The sequence below is a fragment of the Dunckerocampus dactyliophorus genome, chromosome 9, assembly GCF_027744805.1.
Source record: "Dunckerocampus dactyliophorus isolate RoL2022-P2 chromosome 9, RoL_Ddac_1.1, whole genome shotgun sequence".
Taxonomy (NCBI): Eukaryota; Metazoa; Chordata; class Actinopteri; order Syngnathiformes; family Syngnathidae; genus Dunckerocampus; species Dunckerocampus dactyliophorus.
In genome coordinates, this window is record NC_072827.1 from 2,565,822 (window position 1) to 2,588,196 (window position 22,375).

The 22,375-nt window shown below is 41.3% G+C and overlaps 2 protein-coding genes and 1 long non-coding RNA gene across 3 annotated transcripts in view; 2 read left to right on the forward strand and 1 right to left on the reverse strand.

Moving 5' to 3' along the window:
• On the forward strand, nucleotides 1-11,157 carry LOC129188017 (interleukin-1 receptor type 2). The gene is made up of 9 exons (XM_054787973.1): nucleotides 1-682; nucleotides 1,680-1,938; nucleotides 2,007-2,181; nucleotides 4,239-4,419; nucleotides 7,917-8,006; nucleotides 8,166-8,231; nucleotides 8,334-8,469; nucleotides 9,663-9,808; nucleotides 9,932-11,157. The coding sequence occupies exons 1-9, from the start codon at nucleotides 595-597 to the stop codon at nucleotides 10,093-10,095; spliced, it is 1,305 nt and encodes a 434-aa protein (XP_054643948.1). The 5' UTR covers nucleotides 1-594; the 3' UTR covers nucleotides 10,096-11,157.
• Nucleotides 8,314-11,348, reverse strand: LOC129188018 (uncharacterized). Its single transcript, XR_008572514.1, has 4 exons — nucleotides 11,082-11,348; nucleotides 9,945-10,158; nucleotides 8,895-9,008; nucleotides 8,314-8,452 (listed from the first exon to the last, which is right to left on the reverse strand). It is a non-coding gene; the product is annotated as an uncharacterized LOC129188018 (long non-coding RNA).
• A 2,309-nt stretch (nucleotides 11,349-13,657) lies between these two features.
• LOC129187250 (uncharacterized) overlaps nucleotides 13,658-22,375 on the forward strand; it is a 41,895-nt gene continuing 33,177 nt past the window's right edge. The window contains exons 1-5 of the mRNA XM_054786226.1: nucleotides 13,658-13,905; nucleotides 17,548-17,821; nucleotides 19,193-19,385; nucleotides 19,473-19,644; nucleotides 19,796-19,858. Of these exons, the coding sequence (XP_054642201.1) occupies nucleotides 13,836-13,905; nucleotides 17,548-17,821; nucleotides 19,193-19,385; nucleotides 19,473-19,644; nucleotides 19,796-19,858 (772 nt within the window). The 5' untranslated portion in view covers nucleotides 13,658-13,835. The remainder of the gene's footprint in view (nucleotides 13,906-17,547; nucleotides 17,822-19,192; nucleotides 19,386-19,472; nucleotides 19,645-19,795; nucleotides 19,859-22,375) is intronic.

Genomic DNA, 22,375 nt, shown 5'->3' on the forward strand with positions numbered 1-22,375 from the left:
ATAAATTCAGTGTGTAAATGTGTCTCATAACAAAGAAACTTCAGAAACTTCTTCACCCCCGTTAGACGGTGTGTGTGTGTGTGTGCGTGTGTGTGTGTGTGTGTGTGTGTGTGTGTGTAGGTACGCACGTGTGTGTAATCTCAGTTGATGAAACGGAAGCAGAAGTCAAGTTTGTCTTGTTTCCAAAGTAATCATTCAACAAACGGCAGAAGGAAATGTTAATATGTTATATATGATATATGTATAACATACAGTATATATAGATATGTTCAAATGTTAATAAAAATAACATTTCTATGGTTTTTAAGTGTAATAAAAAGTCAAATATGAGCATTCAAACAAGCGTTAAAAGTAGCGCAGCATAAATAAACGAAGAGGAAGATGTTTACGTTTGTGTGACGTGACTCACGCTGACGTTGGCACATCCCGCGGTTACAGGGTTTCCGTGACGACCTGTGATGTCATCGCAGCTTTGCCAAAGTCTACTTAAGCGTGCGCGTCTGAGCCCGACCCTCATCAGGAGGCTGGAAGAGCACGCTGCGCCACCGCGTTGATGCTGCTTTAGCCCTGCTGGCGTCGAGGCGGGGCGCTGCCATGGCCGTCTGGGCATTGATGTTGGCGCTGCTCGCTGTCGAGCACGCTCACGGACGAAGACCCGCGCTGCCTGCCATGTCCGTCAAAGGTGAGACGCCGCTGTGTTTTTAAATGTACTAACTTTTCCACTGAGAATGGACGGATGCTGGTGAACACATCACAGCATATCATAGCAATCCCCGTACGCCCCGCAAGTACGCCCTCCCGTGGCTGTGAGCAGTAGCGTGACGACATCAGAGCCAATCTTATTGGTTGCTTGATCTTCCGCCAGCGCCATCATTGCCTCGTTCACCGTGAGCTCCCCTCAATCGTCTTGCAGAAAAAGTCCAAAATGTCACCAGCAAAAAAGGCCCAGGGTGGTAAAAAGTAATAGCACGCCTTTCCTGAGTGCGCTCAACAGTTTGCCCTTTGACTCGCTTGCAATCCATCAAGCAATGGTGGCGCTATTACCCGCTTTTTGCTGTTATATCTTTCTTGTTCTCACGTTTGGATTTGTTATTTTAGAATTGATTTTGTATTTGATGTGTATTATTTATTATGAATTATATTACAGTGTACCTTTGACTGATTATTTTTATTTGAAGAATATTTTTGGGATATATATTAGTTTTTGTTCGATGTATTATTCCAAAAGGTATAGTTTTGTATTTGTTGTGTATCTTATGTATATGTTATGTATATGATTCTACTTACAGTGTATGAATGACATTACACTTTTATTATTATTTATTATTCTACAACATATAGTTTGGATTTGGTTTGAACTTGTTGCGTAAGAATTATTATAATTATATGAATTACACTACAGAGTTATTTATTTAGTCAATTATTTTGAAAATATTTGGCTGAATATACATGAGTTCTTCTTTTCCATTTCTAATTAAGTTTTATGTTTTTTAATTTGATTTAAATGATTTATTAGAATTAGCATTGACTCGTTTATGAATTCCATATTTGTTTCTAAAATATGCATTCCCACATATTTGGATGGTATATTTTCTGCATACTATCTAGTATTCTAGCCGACATTTCTGCCGTCGGAAAGCCGCGATGACATCACCGAGTAACAGCGTTGTCCCCGACAGACGGCTGTTTCACGGTGCTGCCAGAGGTGGAGCTGTTCCGCATGGAGAGCGAGGCTGTGGTCGTGTCTTTCCCCATGTTCCAGAGGACGCTCAAAGTACGCAACATAGCCCCGCCCACGGCCACGTACCGCATCGCCAAGGGCGACGCTAGCGCCGCCGCCTTCTCGGACGACGAGGGGCGTGTCCAACAGCGTGGAACACAGCTGTGGCTCCTCCCGGCTCGGGCGTCTGACTCCGGGGAGTACACGTGCACCTTCAGGTAATCGCCGCTCATTTTTCACGGCTTTCAACTTGAAGGTGACGCTCATGAATGTATTATTTCTTCAGAAATGCTAGCTACTGCATCAGAGGTAGCATCACGCTGGCGGTGTACACGGCGTCCTCCGTGGACATCAACAAACTGTCCTATCAGTACAACGCTACGGCGGGAGAGGACGTCACGCTCAAATGTCCCTCTTGGAATCACTTCAGCAACCCAGAGAGACAGACAGAATGGCAGGCGGTGAGTGGATACAACCACGGAGTATCAGGGCCACTTTAAAAAATAAATCTGACGTTTTGAGAATAAAGTCATCAATTTACGAGAATTAAGTCATAAATTTACGAGAAAAAAGTAGTCAATTTACAAGGAAAATGTCCTAAATTTCCTAGAATAAAGTTGTCAATTCACAAGAAAAAAAGTCTAAATATTACGAGAATGAAGTTGTAAATTTATGGAAAAAAAATCGTAATATTACGAGAAAGTCGTACATTTATGAGAAAAAAAGTTGCACATTCACGAGAATAATGTTGTAAACGTACAAGAAAAAAGTCATACATTTATAAGAATAAAGTCGGAAATGTATGACATAAAAGTTGTAATATTACGAGAATAAAGTCGTAAATGTACGAGAAAAAAAGTTATAATAATACAAGACTAAAGACGTACATTTCTGAGAGAAAAAGAGGTAATATTAGGAGAAGAAAGTGTTAATCTGAGGTGTGATGTGTCGTACGTGTCAGAGGGAAAATAGAGCATAGATCTTCAGGAAGGAAGGAAACTTTCCTCCTCAGGCAAGCTTTTATTTACAATGTGGCAGCAAAACATATAGCAGTTGAGCACAAACAGATTAGCATGGCTAGCTAGCCCTTCTCACTTGCGCCTTCCTTACCCCGCCCCCTCCACAAAGGTCACATACAGTAAGTCCCCCCTTGTCATAGCTGTCTCAGGCAATGCCTGTTACATAAACTTACCATTTTTTTCTTCTAAATTCACAACTTTATTCTTGAAATCTCAAATTATTTAAATTCTGCATCATAACAGGCATTGCCTGAGACAGCTATGAAAAGGGGGCACTTATGTGACCTTTGGCCTTGGGCAAAGGTAATATTGCGACTTTTTTCCCCCTCATAAATTTACAACTTTATTTTCGACATCTCCGATTTTGGGGATTTTTGTCAGTGTGGCCTAATACCCATCGTATCGTAGCAGTACTTGATATGTCAACATGGGCCAAAAATGGTGTCTCTTTCTTCATTTTTTATGAAGTCATGACAATTTTTGACAAAATTGTTGATGAAACTGTCATTTACCAACTTCACCACTGGGTGGAGAAACTGTTGGGCTTCGTACATGATAGCATCTAATCCAAACTTACCTTTATGCATTCATGGTATCAGCACTTGATAGCAAATATGAGGTGAAAGAAAAATGGCACAAATACAGTAGTAGTCTATCTGTGCATGAGATGAAGTTAGCACACCCACAATGGACATGCGTCAAGTGAGACGGAAGTAACAGAGAGAATCCGGCCACTTTTCAAAATAAAATATCATGGAAATTATTTTTTCTTTCTGTGCGGCCCCGTACCAAATGACCCACGGCCTGGTACCAAATGACCCACGGCCCCGTACTAAATGACCCACGGCCCGGTACCAAATGACCCACGGCCCCGTACCAAATGACCCACAGCCCGGTACCAAATGACCCACGGCCCGGTACCAAATGACCCACAGCCCAGTACCAAATGACCCACAGCCCAGCACCAAATGACCCACGGCCCAGTACCAAATGACCCACAGCCCGGTACCATATGACCCACGGCCCGGTACCAAATGACCCACGGCCCAGTACCAAATGACCCACAGCCCGGTACCATATGACCCACGGCCCGGTACCAAATGACCCACGGCCCGGTAACGGGCCAAGGCCCGCGGGTTGGGGATCACTGCTCTTGAACACTATGGAAATCCTGAGGAAATCCTAGGAAGGCCAGATGGGGTGCATTGTGGTCATCTCCCACCATAGTAATAGTAATATTATATGGCAATGAGATATTATTATGCTTTATTAGTAGTAGTAGTTATTATTATGTATTATTGCACTACAAATTGGAAGTGAAGCGTATTTATTTACTTAAGTAATTATACGTACACTATTTTCTCATTTCTCTTTTCTTATCTCTACTATCTGGCCTTGGTTGTTTTATTTTGTTTTATTATGTTTATTAGGATCTTTTTGGAGAGCTGCTCAAAACGCCATTTTGTCTTGGAGATGAATAGTTTTTTCATACCCGACAGAACTCCGCTCTCGGCCGCCTCCAAGAAGGCCAAAGATGGCGCTCTTTCCGCACAGATGGAGGAAAACTCTTCATCCCTGCGGTGAAGCCATCCGACGCCGGCATCTACACCTGCCGCCTCGGCGTGGTCGTCGATAACAGGAAGTTCTCCATCAGCAGGGTCAATCAGCTCCTCGTGCAAGGTGGGTCAACGCCCACCAAATTGACCTTTTATTTATTTGTGTAATCATATTGTGTTTTACGTTGTACTGTGCTGCGTGAAATGCACATTTACTTGGTTTATTCATTGAGTACATAAAAATAGCATAATAGATATACTGTAGTAACTAAATGGATGAGCACCAAATTGTACACATTTTGTTATTAAAGTTAATGCATAGTTTGCTGAGTATTATGATAATTATGATAAAAGTACCTTGAAAAATATGTAATGTTTTTTTTATTTCTGAAATAAAAATAATGATAAGAAAGAATTAGGCAATTTAAGAAATAAAGATATTAAAAAAAATGAATAAAATTAAATTCATTTAAAAATAAATTAATTATTTTTGGGATAAGAATCCATGAAGCAATTCTAAGAAATATGTATTAACTTTGCTTCATTAAAAAAAAGAAAACTCCTTTCCAATAAAAGGCATGCGTGTACCTTTTTAACAAGGTGTACACACCTGACATTTTTTCTGAAATAACAAATAATAATTAGAACAAGGAATTAAGCAATTAAAATAAATAAATACATAAAAATTAAAAAGAATTTATGTCAAAGTTGTTATTTTACTTATTTTTGCATTCTTTCATTCTTTCTTTTTTGTAATAAACATATCTGTAATTTTGGGGGGGATAAGAAGAAATTAAGCAATTCAAAGAAATTTTGTTTAAAAATCCACAAAACGAAAGGTGTGTATTGTTAAAAATATGATTTAATTAATTCTATTTTGATTCATATTAATTTACAAATATTTTTTGAAGTAAAATTGACTTTTTAAAATAGGTTTGGCCTTTTCACTGGACAATCTTGAGCTATGCTAAAATGTCATGTGTTAGCTTTGCCCTCTGCTGGTAGCTTGCGTGTACTACAAGTGAGGAGGACCTCCCAAACGTCCCTTGAAGGAAAACCGCACTTTTTTGGAATTGTGCCCATCATCCACAATCCTTACATGAGACATGAACACATACGTCTTTCTCTTTTCTGTGCGTTTTAAAGATATGAAAAAGCAGCAGCTCAGTAGTGCAGGTAATGGGTACGCTCGTGCCGTCTACAAAAACCGACCAGGTTTTCTGGTTTTATATCCGTGCTGTAACCGTGTAGTAACAGGTACATTCACCATAACACGTAGTACTGGCAGCATTTTGCGTATTTCGGCCATTTGAAGCATTACCGGAACTTCCTCGCTCGACGTCATAGAAACGAACGCCTACACCTGGCGTTCACTTTTCCAAACTCAGAAATAAAAAGACAGCGGCAGTGGAGTATTTAGCCTTACCTTTTGCTGGCGACTGAGGCGTCGCGAGCGTGAAGCTGACGAGCTACCTGCGCGCGTGTGGTGAAGCGAGTCGCTAGCCGGCTAGGAGCCAGTCGGTGTGGTTTGGCTAAGTGTCAATGCGCCAGTAATGTAGTTCGATCGGCGGAATAATGTTAATAATAATAATAACAATGTCGCCGTGGCTTGGTTAATATGCACGTCACATTATATGTCAATGGAGCGTTGTTGGCGCTTTTTGGAGGCTTTTTCAGACGACTTTATAGGAGGAATAACTACGTCACATTTGTGCAGTCAAGAGCTGGCTCTTTTTATTTGTTTTTATAGCTTGAAAACGCACAGACAAGAGAAGGACATATGTGTTCCACTGATCTGTATTATATATCTGGATAGCTCGTTGGCAAACGGCCGCCATATTGCCACTCGCAAGAAACTCGGGCAAGCTTTTGCATTCGTGGTGAACTTATTTTATTAATTCGGATTGGACACAAATTTCGCCTTAAGATGCCTGCATGTGCAGCTATTAACTGCACAAATCGCCAGTTCAAAGGCTGTGGACGAACATTTCACCTGTAATTATGATTGAAATGTAGATTTATGATTGATCATTTAAGGGTTTTGCACTGTCGATCTCTCAGATGTTTTCGGTCGTGTAAAATTCCTCTGATTAAATGTATGTCCAGAATTGATTGTTTATATAGCTCTATAATAGCTAAGAGGAAATGTACGTACTTTTTGTTCTATCATGATATATGTATTTCTTTAAGGGACGAAGGTTGCGTTACTTGAAGGAATGGGAGAATCTCAGTGCTTCCATGATGCTTACCAGGCATTGTATACAGTGCAGTTAGCAAGCCAGTTGGCATACAATTGACCCTTCATTTGGATAAACAACCTTTTTTTTGCTGCTGAATGACTGACGTAAAAGGATTCATTCATATGATATGTTCTGGAAAATAATATTACTGAACATGCATACCGGTATGGGGTCGCACGGTGGTCTAGTGGTTAGCACGTTGGCCAATACAGGAACAGCCTGGAGATCGGGAAGACCTTGTTTCGATTCTCCCCTTGGGCATTTCTCCCCGTGTGCGCGTGGGTTTTCTCCGGGTACTCCGGCTTCCTCCCACATTCCAAAAACATGCATGTTAGGTTAATTGGTGACTCTAAATTGTCCATAGGTATGAATGTGAGTGTGAATGCTTGTTTGTCTATATGTGCCCTGCCATTGGCTGGCCACCAGTCCAGGGTGTACCCCGCCTGTCGCCCGAAGTCAGCTGGGATAGGCTCCAGCATGCCCCCGCGACCCTAATGAGGATGAAGCGGTATAGAAAATGGATGGATGGCATACTGGTATGTTTGAGATTGCAAACAACGTATTGTCTTACCCAAAGCATATGGTTTTGTTTCAGTGTTTTTGTTTTTTTTCTGTGTGTGTATGTATTTATTACACATTATAAATATATTTCTATATCAGAAAAGAGGTCATTTCTATTTCATAACACAAACAAAAAAATCATCAAAATGTGAAATGATTTTAAAACTTGTCTCTTTTATGATTCATATTTTGTACAGATGAGAGCATAGTGAATTGTATGAAAGTAAGAATAAAAAGTAAAGGATCATGACCATGGATTTTAGTGGAAAAAAGGGATGGGATATGCAGTTCAAATGAAAATCTCTTTCTAGAGGAGTAAAACTATCATTGCTATAGGGGAGTGCTGAGCCAGGGTGCACAGTAGAATTTTGTCCCAAAGGCAATGAGAATTGGAAGGGAAAAGTACATTTAATATAGCAAAAGATAGAGAATAACGTATCAAATGGTTTTTAAGGGACGAAGGTTGCGTTACTTGAAGGAATGGGACAATCTCCCCGCTTTTTAATGTCAAATCTAGATGTTCTGTTAGCCTCTTCATCTGCTTTGTACACTATGTACGCTGTGCCAATGTAGTCTGCTACGTACGACACGTGAGTGGTAAGATGGCCTCTCTGTGGCTTCAGAGGCTTGCACGGCGGGCGTGCGACGTATGAACTATCCAGATATATAATACAGATCAGTGATGTGTTCATGTTCCACATAAGGATAAGGATGTTCGGTAACACTTCAGCTGCATGTAAGTCAGCTACGTGAAACACTACACTACGAATGGTCCTGTCAAGAAATGTATCTTTTTGTGAAACCGTGTGTGATCTTGCAGGTTCTGACCCGGTTCCAACTCGCACAGAGGTGGACCGGACTTCTGAAGTGACCTCTGACCCCTGGCTCATTAAAAGCAGTGCTGCTCCCAGTAAGAGTTTGCTTTAATTCACTCATTCATTTTCTTTGCCACTTATCCTCACGAGGGTCGTGGGGTATGCTGGAGCCTATCCCAGCTGACTTTGGGTGAGAAGCTTTCAATGTGTGATGGTTCTACACAATAACGTTCTGATGGTTCTTCACATTCTAGCCCTCACGCATATGCCGCCGGTGATCATCTCCCCATCCAATGGAACCATCTTTGAGGCAGCGCATGGTGAGCGATTGACAAGAACACACACACACACACACACACACACACACACAGAAGACGTGACATGATAAAGTTTAATTAACACTGGTGGTTGTTGTTGTTCAGGTTCTGCGCTGGAAGTGCACTGCAAGGTTCTGACCGCATGCGACTTTGCCAGAACCACCGCCATCTCGTGGTTGGTCAACGGCCTGACGGTGGAGTCGTCCTACCTGGATGGACGTGCCCTGCAGGGGGGTCGGAGGTAAGGAGGTTTTTAACCCTTGAAATTATTAGTCATTAAAATACACTCAAACTAATGACAAATAAGTCCAGTAAAAAATGAGATCAGTGTTTTAATACTGCCTCTGCATGAAACATGCATGTCAAATATCACATCAACACAAAACAAAAACACACACTAGAGTTCCTCAGGAGACAAAAAAAATCTCAGCTTCTCAAAAACGTCCTTTTAATGTCAACGTCTTTTAAAAGTACGACTCATCCTGACACATACATATCAAACATTTAATGTATTTAAATGTAATATCAGCCGTGTCACTGCTATGACGACAGACGGCAGCACAGTGCGGCTCCCCACGGAGTCTGACGCTCTTTTAGAACTTGAATGTAACCTGAACACATCAACAGCAGTGCAATTCCAACAACATGTGTGTCTTTGCAACTCACAAACACGTCTTTAGTCCCTCCGTCGTCGGAACAACACTTCCTCATTGTCATCACACGACCGCGAGATGCATTCAGGGACACTCCAAACATCACAAGAACGTCTTTATTACGCGTCTAAATAAACAGAAAGACAAAGAAAAAACAATACAGTAAGTGGATATTGTTATCACTGACTTTGTAACTGTAAATTTCTGCATTTCTGCATTTTAGTATTCTCGGAAATACTGGAAAATACACTCAAAATGTGAATTCGACTTAAATGACGTGGTGTGTTTGAACGCAACCCCTCATTGCTCATAATAACACGGTTAAAGTGTGATTCACATGTTCTGCTCCCATTACAGAAACGAGTGTTAGGTAAATAGATTGTTCAAGACGTGTGGTATATTTTAGCTTCAGTTCATTTGGAGCTGTTAATACATGCAAATATATATAATCCATTTATCTTTCTTTCAATAAAATGCAGTAAAAATGGACATATTTCAGACATCATTTCAAATGTTGATTAATCATGATTAATTCATTTGAAACCCATGATTAATCTGATTTAAAAATTTAATCATTTGACGTCATCAATAAAAATAAATAAATATTATTATCCATCCATTTTCTATGCCGGCCGCTTATGCTAATTAGGGTGGTGGGGGTATGCTAGAGCCTATACCAGCTGACTTTGGGCGAGAGGCGGGGTACATCATGGACTGGTCGCCAGCCAATAATGTTCTAAAAATGTTCTAAAAAATGAATATGATCAAAAACTGCCGCCAGGGAAAGCAGGATGGCATGGGGCTGCCAGGTGGAGGTGAGGCTCATTGTCATAGCGATGATGGAAGAGGACAAGGAGGCGGAGCTCCGCTGCGTGGCTAACAACCGAGGCGGCCGACAGGAAGTTGTCATCCACCTTGGGCTGGAGGGTGAGTTTCATTCATGATGGGGTATAAAAGTCACATGTTTGTGGTGCTTGTAACAACAGCAGCTGCCACCAGGAAGTGATGGCAAAGATAAACCTTCATTTGACCTCTGTTAACCCCTCACAGACTCCAAGTTCACCTGGATGGTGGTCTCTGCCGTGGCCGCTTCCTGTTTCCTGGCAGTGGTCTCTATCTTCCTCTACGTTCTTTTAAGGCCCAAACAGCAGAAGAAGAAACTGGACTACTTCCTGGCCCGGCAGAACAGCACCTTCTACAGTACTGAGGACTGATGATCTTCTCGTTTATCTTCTCCAACTGGGCAGTCCGCAACCAGACGATACTTGCTGTGGTCACTAGAGGGCAGCATTGTAAGAGGAGACAGTTTCCTCCATTATATTTCAGTGGTTTGGACAAAAATAATACTGTACTGTACGTCTATAAAGCAAAGATGATCTGAGGAACCTTCTTGTACTCATTGAGCATTAATTATTGATTACATGGCAAAATATAAAAATAGCACAATGCTGCTGTTTATGCTTAATTCACTTTCTTTATTTTTGTATAGCATGTAATTTAATCTAAATACACATTTTAGATTCAATGTATTTTGTACATCCGATTTACTAAAGTGACACTGAAAGACATGGTAGTGAGCAAAAAGAGGTGGCTGTACAGAAAACAAATACATGAAATCAGCATATTCAATTTATTGTAATTATTGAATTCTAATTCAATGTATTAATCTTCAAATAATTGTAAATGATTTTAAATGGGTATTTTACTCTATTTTACTGCCTTATTAAAATGCTTAAATCGCTACATTTCAAATAACAAACTAAAATGAAAAATGGAAAAAAATGAAAATTAAAATGATAACTCAAAGAAAGAAATCATTTGGGGCCAAAAACATCGGTTAATACGGTCTATCACAGCACATTGTAGTAGTATGCCCCCTAGCGGCAAAATAATGACTCCCTTCAGAACAATCCAAAAATGGGAATTACAGTATATTCATGGTGGAATTTCATGGACAAGGCCGACTTCGTGCTATGTGGCCACCAGAGGGCGCCACGTGGACACGCCGACATGAAGCAGCATGGTGGAATGTATACAATGTAAGTGCATGCGCGCGTGTGTGTGTGTGTGTGTGTCACGGTGAGACGTTCTCCTCCCAGTTGTTGCTCAACACAACCTCCCAGGAGAAGTTACAACATGTGCTCGACAAGAGTGCTCACTCAAACAGGAAGTCCTCGCCGCGGACGCCACATGAGCTCACCTATTATTTGGCCAACCGTTGACCTGACCAAGCTGTCATGTGACCCGAGGTGGCCATCATCGTCGTCATCACCTTCATCCAAGTGAGTTTGTCTCGCGAAAGGGTCAAGGAGGCGGTGAACTTCCTCGGTGACGTCACCTGGTTAGGAGGACTTTGGTTTGATTTACTTTGCGTGTGTATAGCAAGCATTGCGGTAAACTTGCAAACGAGATATTTCAAAGTAAACTGTCAATATTTTGTCTTTGTTTTAAGACTTCATTTTAGTCACTCACGTCAGGGTGTCTCCCAGGAAGTAGCAAGGCTTTTTGCGCTGGCTTTTCAAAATAAAAGCCACACCCAAATTGAATTATTGCTTACGGTTGCTTTAAAAAGAATGCCCTTTATTGTCAATGTTCTGTGACACAGCAGGCCGTCGAGGAAGTATTATCGTAATTTGATGGGGAATTTCAAAATAAAAGCATGTATTTTGTCATGGTTCCGTTTATTGTAAGACTTGTAGTAAGTTTGTTTGAGTATAGTATTTATGTATAGTATAGTAGTTTATTTTTCCAAATATTTAAGCTTTCTATTTATATAATATTTGTACATTTTCTTTTTGTCATAGTATGACTTTATTTCCATAATATTTGGACTATATTCCCCTAATATTATCCCTTTTTCCCAACCTAATTCCAGCTTTATTTGTTTGGCATAGTATTTTGTTAGTATGTTAGTTTGTTTGAGTACAGTAAAAATAATGAACAATTTCATTGGGAAAATATAGTTGAACACACATAAACACATCTGAATATAATAATAATAATAATAACTATAGATATAATTATAAATAGATAAAGAATATACCATAATAATGTACCCTGCCTCTCGCCCAAAGTCATCTGGGATAGGCTCCAGTCCTACTAAGGACAAACGACGTAGAAAATGAATAAATAATATAAATAAAATATATAAATTTTAATATAAATAATTCTAATTAATAACTTATATAATATAGAATCAAATATACAATAATCTATCTATCTGTCTATCTATCTATGAAAGAAGTCCACGCTGTTATCGTTTGGCTGAACTTTGAACCCGGGTCACCTCTGCAGAGCAAACAAGCACACGCATGATCAGGCGTGTTTGTTTCGCTTCATTAGGTACACCGTCTAATGACACCCATGGCTAAAGTTGACTTTTTTTTCGACCTTTCCCGTGTGGCTGACACAGGGCAGCCAAGATATTCAGAACAGCTGTCGAAATGTTCCACAGCAACCGTGCTTTTTATCGCGGCGACGTGAGCGTCCGTGGGCGGCACGTGCTCGTAGCAACACAAAAAGGCTGCATGTCCCCCTGATGCGTCTGGTGTTTTTCCCTGTCTTTAATAGTACTCACCTCAAAAATTGCTTCTTCTTTGGCTTTTCTGCAATGCCTCCACAAAACAGTGTCTTTCATGTCATGGAGGAGAAGTGTGATGACAACCACAGAAGACAACATGCAACATATTAAAGGGTGTATGATTGACATGTGGTGTAAATAGACTTGTTGTACGCGACACAATACTTATTCATTCCAGCAACACCTATCCAAGGCCACTAGGTGGCAGTATCAGTCTGCAGTTACACCTTCCCTTTTACACCTGCCTGTTACGACGGAGCATTCAAACATGACTTGTATGACACATCACACCTCATATTAACACTTTATTCTCCTAATATTATAGCTTTTATTCTCGTACATTTACGACTTTTTTTGTCTGGAATTTACGAATTTATTCTCAAAATCTCCGATTATTATTTTTTTCCTATGTGGCCCTAATACGCCGTCGTACATTGTCGACTGTCATACAGGTGTAAAAGGGAAGGTGTGACTGCAGACTGATACTGCCACCTAGTGGCCTTGGATAGGTATTGCTGGAATGAATAAGTATTGTGTTGCGTACAACAAGTCTATTTACACCACATGTCAATCATACACCCTTTAATATGTTGCATGTTGTCTTCTGTGGGTGGTTAGCATGTCTGGAGATGGGAAGACCTGGGTTGGATTCTCCCTTGGGTTGGATTCTCCCTTGGGTTGGATTCTCCCTTGGGTTGGATTCTCCCTTAGGTTGGATTCTCCCTTGGGTTGGATTCTCCCTTGGGTTGGATTCTCCCTTAGGTTGGATTCTCCCTTGGGTTGGATTCTCCCTTGGGCATTTCTGTGTGGAGTTTGCATGTTCTCCCCGTGTGTGGGGGGGTTTTCTGGGTACTCTGGTTTCCTCCCACATTCCAAAAACATGCATGTTAGGTTAAATGTCCGTAGGTATGAATGTGAGCGTGAATGATTGTTGGTCTATATGGCGACCCGTCCAGGGTGTACCCCAACTCTCGCCGAAGACCCGAGTGAGGATAAGCGGCATAGAAAATGGACGGGTGGATAGTTTGGAAACTGGAAAAACCAACAGCTTATTCTCATGCAAAAAGTGCAGTTTCTGGTTGTCTGGTTGTCATGTGTCACACACACACACACACACACACACACACACACACGCACACACACACATGAATGCAATGCTGGAAATGGGACGTTGAGCTGGTATTTGGGCCTCCTTCCAGTTGGTTACGCAGCGTTTGCTCAGAGGTCTTTGCAGCAAACAGTAAAGAAGTTTGTCATTTGGGAGGAGGAGGTGCTGGGGGGCTGACATGGAGCCTTCTGCTCTTTGAAAACCACGTGCAGACCTGATTTGAACTTTTTTTTTGTAACTTTTTGGGATATTTGTGTCTTTCAGTCATGGGCCTCGGTGTCTATGTTGGGACCCTCCTGTTCTGGTTCCACTGGACCGGTGCTGTTTGGGCCGAGGGTGAGTTTGGACACCTACCTTCCTCTCTTCGGACCTGCCGGTACGGGAAAGTCCTCAATGGGTCAGACTGTGCGTGTTTATCTACGAGCGTGTTGCAATCCTGGAAAAGTGGGGTGAAAATAGCAAAGCGTTGATGTGAAACCTTCACCTTGAACAAGACGTGATTGCCAGCTTCCTCGGGTGGAAAAATACCAGCGTTTTGAGGGGAATCTTGTTCTTCACTTGGCTGGAATCCTTGGAAGCTGGCGGAACATCTGGCCGGGACAAACATTTCGCTTTATTTTGCACTTTGGCAAGAAACCGCAGTGTTACTCTTGACAGGGTGCGTGCGTCCAAAGCTGGGGTGTCCCAACGTGTTTCCAGCGAGAGCCGCGTAGTGAAAAGTGAAAGGAGGCGCCACAAATGAGATATCGGTGGAATGCTACAAAAATGATGCTTTTTTCCCCTCATAATATTCATTCTGGTAAAATGGAGACTTCTCTTCTCATTCCATGATGACGTTTTTCTCTTCATGTTTTGACTTTACTCTCATACAATTTCAGCTGTTTGTTTTCCATTTCTGAGGGGTTTTTATACATTTTTCAAGTATTTCAACTACTTACTTCCTGTAAAAAAATCCTCCCTTAATTATGACTTTATTCTCATAATATCATAACATATTATATGAATAGTACAAGTTGCATATTTTTCTAGAAAGAAACTGCATCCCAGCTTTGTGACGTAGGTGACAGAACCTTTTATTAGTATGAACTTTGCTCTTTTAGTCCCCATTTTTGCTGTTTTTTTTATTTTTCCAAATATTTAAGCTTTCTATTTATGTAATATTTGCACATTTTCTTTTTGTAATAGTATAAGTTTATTTCCATAATATTTGGACTATATTCCCATAAGATTATCCCTTTTTCCCAACCTAATTCCAACTTTATTTTATCTGCTCGGCATAGTATTTTATTATATTTTTATATTTATTTTATATTATATTATTTATGATATTATTTATATTTATTTATTTTAAGAACATGATGCTACTAAAATGAGTTTTTTCTTTTCTTTCTCCTTAGAATAAAATGTTTTTCTCTTAACATGGTGACTTTATTCCCGTAACATTTCAACTTTAGTCTCGTTATGGTAAAGATTTTTCCCCAACCTTTTTTTTTAGAATTGCGTTTTTTAGCTTTTATACTTATTTTACTAGCATGGAGTGTGTGCTTTTTGGGTTAGTGAATAAAATGTCTGTTAACTCAGTCAATCAGCAGCGGCCATTTTAGACGATTTTGACTGATCTTTCAAGGCACACAGAACATTGTGTTCTATGGTTATATAAACACGGAACCTACCAAAAGAAACATTAGACTCCCGTCTTTCATCGGAAAAAAAAAGTTTGTTTCTACCTTTTTCCGTTGTTTAGTATAATATCAGTTCCTGACTAAAAAAAGGGAGAAAACCAGCTTTTTGTGAAAAGATACATTTCAAGCATAACTTTCACTTTGACACAAATATTTTTTGCTTTTGTGACAGCTGAAATATCTAAACAACTATACCAACATAAACAACGCAAAAAGGGGTTGTTTTACATCAAAATAACCATTTATTTACAAATATAACACCATGAACTATTTACAGTTTTCACATTTGGAACTGAACTAAGTTTGGTTTGGTTTAGTTTATTTGAACATGAAGGTTCCAATGGAATACATCTCATGAATCATCCTTTGACAGTTCCACATGTCCAAAAGGAGTAGGAAGAAGCAAAGCTTATTTAATCCTACCCCCCATCCATTCTACATCTAGTACAGTACATGTAGTTCACTTCCTGGATTCCATGTCCTGTTTTCAGTGATAGTCAGGATAACACATAATAGATAACGGTGTGTGCACACGTTCCATTTTTAATGGCATAAAATTGCTCGGAAGTGAAATGCATTGGTGGAGAGTTGCATCATCACCTCTTTTTGCCTGTCGTGCAAAAAAGTGCCTAAATGCGTTGTTGGGATCGGGCGTCGGGGTTTCTAAAGACGGATAACTACGTGTCAGCTGGCTGTGATGGCGGTGTTTTTTTCAGTTGTGTTATTAATGGAAGATATTTTTGATGACACCCGTATTTTATTTTGAAACGAGCTTGGACGTGCAGATATAAAAGTGCCCCCAGCTACCGTGGCTTTCGCCGGTATTTCACTCAGCGGTGGGCATCCTTAAACGCTCGGTTGCACTAACCAGCGGTAAAACACAACGCGGTGTTAAAACACTCGTACATTCTGAGTCACACACGCACGCATGCACGCACACACACACACACACACGCACACACACACGCACACACGGCCACACCAGCATGCTCTGCTAAACTAAGCTTCGGCTACGTAAGAGATGAGTTTGTAACTTTTTACTGCGACGTTCGCTGCTGTTTCAGGTCACGGGTGTTCGGGAAGGCGGCGCGTTAGAGTTTGTGAGGAGATTCCGCCGGGGAAATATTTCACCATACGAACCTTCCTTCGTTTCCGCAAGATTCCGTGTTTAACAGAAGACTACATTTCCATTGGGCCATTCCGTGACAATCGTAGGGCCCTCGTTTGTTTATGTCTCCAGCATGACGGGAGGGGGCGGAGGGACTCAGCAGCACCGGATACGAGCGACGCGTGCTTTTGAGTCTCCAAAAGCGTCCGATAAGACCAGAACAAGTCTCTTTTTTGAAAAACAAAATCTAGAGACGGAAGTGGCTAGGCTGGCAACACTGATCCCTTCTGCTACGTCTTCTTATTCTGTAGCGTTCCAGGTGCGTGTGAGGTGTGTTAGCAGAGTTATGATGCCACCTACTGCACGGAGTTGGAATGACAAGCTCCATCCACAGACGGTCCCGTCATAATGTGTTCATGGGCAAGGGCAAACCGGTAGCGCCGGGGAACACCTGACTCTACTCAATGACCTCAGTCTCCTAGTCGCCAGGTGCGTGGTCTCCAATTAGTGCTGTTTCAAAAACATTGGTGCGGCTGTAGGCAACCTCCTGATGTAATGGCAGTAGCCACATTTGAAGTATCGCAAGTGGCCAGCCCTCGGCAGCTTTATCTAGCTCTGCGTGCGCTTTAAAATGTTGCTCGCCGGCATCTGGTGCGAAGGTCGCGCGTGTTACACTCGTTGTACGGTGCTTTGCAACTCAGCAGCCATTCCAACATTGGCTCTGTTGCTTCCGTGTTGTGCAATATTCTTGTGCATAAATAACCATGTTTTCCTTTACGCTTTCTCATGCACTCCAAATCATTATTCAAGTACAAAACAGAGCTTGTGGTATGTAATGACACAACAACCTCCAGGTATCGCTTGCTTCGAAGGTGAATGTCACTGAGTGGAGCGTAGACCTCCGCCAAGGCTAAACCATCCTAAACGTGACGTGCTGCTTGGTGCTGTTCCACTCCGGGCCTCTAGGTGGCTGTAAGGCCACACACTGCAAGCTTTTTTCTGCCACTGCTCCACCTGCTGGATGTGGTGGGTCCCTGCCCAACTCGGCCCCAATGCCAGCGGACCGTAACGGCCAAAAGTGAAAATAAACCCCTCAGTCCGCGCCTTTATCCGGACCCTCTGCAAAGTTTGGTGGACGTTGGTTTCTTAGTTTTTGCGTTATCTTGCTAACTAACGAGCTAGCAGCAGACATCCGTGTTTGTGCCGCAGACAACTGCACCGACTACCGCCTCCAGTTCGAGAGGGTCTTCACGGTGCCGGGAGACGTGGGCATGCTCAACTGCACCCTGGTGTCTCCCGACGTCTTCGACTTCACCGCCACGCCGTACGACGTCAGCTGGTACCGCCTGGAGGCGCGGCGGCCGCTCAGCAACGTCAGCGGTCGGGTCGTGGTGCTGGGAGAGACCCTGTGGCTTCTCAACGTCACGCTGGAGGACGACGGACAATACCAGTGTGTGGTCAGGTAGGAGACGCTGCCCCCGTCGTCACGCATGCTTTTTTATTCTTCTTCAGCGTCGCTACGGTCCATTCAGTTCAAGTGTCACTTTAACCAAAGTGAACTTGAAACAGCTGTACTCCACCACGCGGGCATCAACTCATTTCATTGAACGAAAACACTTCCAATGTGTGTCACTGAGGCTGATTTCACTCCATCATTTCCAATACAAGTCAGCTGGATTGATATTACCTTCATTTGAAGTCAATCAAATGTATTTTGGTGTCATTTTGTTCAATTTGCTCATTTTACTTTCAATAAAGTGCATTTATTTGGTTAAAATGTGATTTTAATTGAAACTAAATGAACTTCAATATTTGGGAACTTGAGTCAATTTAATGTATTTTAGTTTTGCTAATTTAATTTGAAATAAAAGAAATAATTTGCTGTAAAGAATTATTTGGAATACAAGTCGGTTTAATGGATTTTAAATCAGTAGAATTCATTAGAATTTAGAATGCAACTCCATTTAAATATCAATTTAATGTTAAAGAAACGGAATGCATTTGGTTGAACTGGAATGAAATCACTTTGAATGTTGCTGATTTGATTTGAATTTATTTGGTTCAAATTGTCACTTTAATGGTTTCGTGGAAGTCATGTGCTTTGAATTGAATGCGTTTGGTTTAAGTTGAACTAAATCCTTTTGCATAGACTGGAGTTGATTTGACCGCAATTTCATTTGAAATTAATTATTTTAAATTGAACGAAATCATTTCGATATAAGTCAATGAAATGTATTTTATTATTATTTATAGCTCGTTTAATTAGAAATAAATGTCATTCATTTGCTTTAAAGTGAAGTACATGATTTGGAATAAAAGGCAGTTTCATTGATTTCAGTTGAATTCATTGATGTGAACGCAATCATTTTGAATGGAAGCTGATTTCATGGATTTGAATGGAACTCATTTAAAATGAATTTGGTTTCAATTGAAATAAATGACTCCATTAAACTGCACTTTAACAGGCTTGTGGACTTGAATAGGTTTGAATTTGATTTTAAATGAAGTGAATCGAACGGAATTACACTTTTTGGATCAACTGAAATTGAAATTGAAATATTGAGTTGAAATCAAATGAGTGCCTTTCGCTAAACACGTTACGTGGCATCGTTTCACGTGAATGAATGAATGATTTCGGTGTGAAGGGATTAGCTGAAATGAATTGAAGTGGACTAGAATGAGTTTTTGATTGAATCCAATAAAATGTGGCTGGCATGAAAATGAATGGAACACACTTGGAAGGTGCAGTGAATCCGAGAGGCAACAAATGTGAAAGCTGTGTGGGGGCTTCTCTGTACGTCATGTGACGTGACGTGATGCTGCGCTCCAACAGAACCTCGTCCGGCTGCTACAAGCAGTCCACTAAGATGGTGGTGGAGCGTCCAGCGGACGGAGAATGCGGGAGGCCTCGCAAAGCCGCTCAGGTCCTCACCATCGGCGTGACGGACACCCTGTCCTGTCCACTCACGGACGTCATCGAAAAGCTGGACAGCTACCGCGTCCCTTCCTCCGTCAGCTGGTACAAAGTCAGTGTGTTGCCATGGAAACATGAAGGAGGACGTTTGGTGATTTGGTGAATGAATGAGAAGATGAACATGAACTTTGTCCTCCAGGGCTGCGAGCTCATAGAGGACGGCTCCGAGGGACACGTCTACCGCAGCAAGGCCAGACTGAAGATCCAGGACGTGGACCCCCAAAACAACGACACCTACACCTGCACTCTGACCTTTACCCTCGGCGGCGTGACAGCGTCCGTGTCGGAGACCATCGAGGCCTGGGTCCAAGGTCAGAGACCACAACAACAGACTTGAATGAAAGTGGTCAACAACAAAATGTCCTGCAGCGCCCTCACGTGGCGCTCGTTGTTACAGCATTATTCTGCTTGCCGGCCTCTAGAGGGCGGTACAGATGATTTCATTTGATTCTTTCTTTGCAGAGGATTACTGCTTCCTGCCACAGGTCTTGAAACCAGCCAATGAAATCTTCAAGGCACCCGTGGGTGAGGCCAACTTTGCTAAACTCGTTTTGTCAAAGGAAATAAGGGAATAGAAATCATCTGTTCCAGGGTCAAACTGTGGCCACCATAAAAGCTTTGTTTTGTGTCAGGCAGTGTTTGACATTTGAACACAGTCACGTGTAAAAGGAAGTTAAACAAGTGTCATTTTAATGAAAAGCTTGGTTGAATTTCAAATTCTATGCAACCTTAGTTACATTCAGCTTTTGATTTGTGTGCCGAAATTAATGAACTAAAAAAAAAATGGAATTTCGTCCATCCATACATCCACCATCTTCCGCTTATATGACATCGGGTCGCGGGGGCGGCAGCCTAAGCAGGGAAGCCCAGACTTCGCTCTCCCCGGCTACTTCGTCCAGCTCCTCCCGGCAGATCCTGAGGCCTTCCCAGGCCAGTTGGGAAACATAGTCTCTCCAACGTGTCCTGGTTCTTCCCCGAGGCCTCCTACCGGTCGGACGTGCCCTGAACACCTCCCCAGGGAGGTGACTGGGAGGCATCCTGACCAGATGCCCAAGCTACCTCATCTGGCTCCTCTCAATGCGGAGGAGCAATGCTTCTACTCCGAGTTTCTCCCGGATGACAGTGCTTCTCACCTTATCTCTAAGGGAGAGCCCAGCCACCCTACGGAGAAAACTCATTTCGGCCGCTTGTACCCGCGATCTTGTCCTTTCGGTCATTACCCAAAGCTCATGACCATAGGTGAGGGTAGGAACGTAGATCGACCGGTAAATTGAGAGCTTTGCCTTTCGGCTCAGCTCTCTCTTCACCACAACAGACCGATGTAGAGTCCGCATCACTGCAGACGCCGCACCAGTTCGCTTGTCGATCTCGCGTTCCATCCTTCCCTCACTCGTGAGCAAGACCCCAAGGTACCTGAACTCCTCCACTTGGGGCAGGATCTCATCTCCGACACTGAGATGGCATTCCACATTTTCCCAGCGAGAACCATGGACTCGGACTTGGAGGTGTTAATTGGAGGACAACGGACATCCCAGCTGCTTCACACTCGGCTGCGGACCGATCCAGCGAGAGAGTTGAAGGTCACGGCTCGATGAAGCCAGCAGGACCACATCATCTGCAAAAAGCAGAGACTCAGTCCTGCAGCCACCAAACCAGAACCCCTCACGCCTTGGCTGCACCTAGGAATGCACCTAGGAATGCACCTAGGAATGCACCTAGGAATGCACCTAGGAATGCACCTAGGAATGCACCTAGGAATTCTGTGAATGGGGAATTTCATTTCATGTATTTATTTGCTGCATACACAAAAATAACGCACACACTAAATGAGTTACATTTAAAAAATGGATGCCCGATTCATTTACTTAACGTGTTTATTTGTTGGCTTCATGCACAAAATCTGACTTTATTTGTGTGGCAAAATTAGGTACCAAAAAACCCCTCTGTAAGTCTTTTTTTTTCTAATTTAAAAGGTTATGAAACATATATAAATCTGTCATTAGTTCATTGATTAAAACATAGTTACTTAAGATTATATGACGCAAATGAATGAAGTCAGGGGTGTCCAAAGTGCATTTGTTTAGTTTTTTATTGGCATACAGGATATTCTAAAAATAGAATTTAACAAGAAAACCCAACAATAAATCAGCAGTAATTTTACAAGAAGAAAGTCCAAATATGAAGAGAAAGCTGAAAGTTGCACCATTGTGAGGATAAACGGCGTCGTTTTAGTAGCATAATGTTGGCAAACATTAAAATAAACGTTAGGTTCATGTTACGAGAATCAAGTCACGATATTGTGAGAGTTGGAAAATGAAAAATAAACAACAGCAGAAATGGAAAAAAGCTGTCATTTTGCGAGAATAAAGCCAAAATTTTAAGAGAAAAAAAGTTGTGTTCTAACGAGAAGAAAATTTTCCATTTTTACGAGAATAAATGTAGAATTTTCTCAGGAAAAATACCAATTTTAGTGGCATAGAGAGGAAATATACAGTGTAAAGGAAAAAATACAGTTGTCATTTTTGGAAAAACAAGTTGTGGAAAAAGTTCTAATTTTATGCCAATAAAGTCATAATACTAAAAAAGGAAAATTTATGAAGAAAAAAGTTGAAATATTTGAAAATTCCCCCCAAAAAACAGCAAAAATGGGCAATAGGCTTTTCCACAAAGCTGAGATGCGATATGTAACTTATATGTAACTTATATGTGTAACTTACATGTAACTTATATGTGTAACTTATTTATAACTTATGTGTAACTTAGATGTAACTTACATGTAATATGTAACTTATATGTAACTTACATGTAACTTATATGTAATATGTAACTTACATGTAACTTACATGTAACTTACATGTAACTTACATGTAATATGTAACTTATATGTAACTTATATGTAATATGTAACTTACATGTAACTTACATGTAACTTATATGTAACTTACATGTAACTTACATGTAATATGTAACTTACATGTAACTTATATGTAACTTACATGTAACTTATATGTAACTTACATGTAACTTACATGTAATATGTAA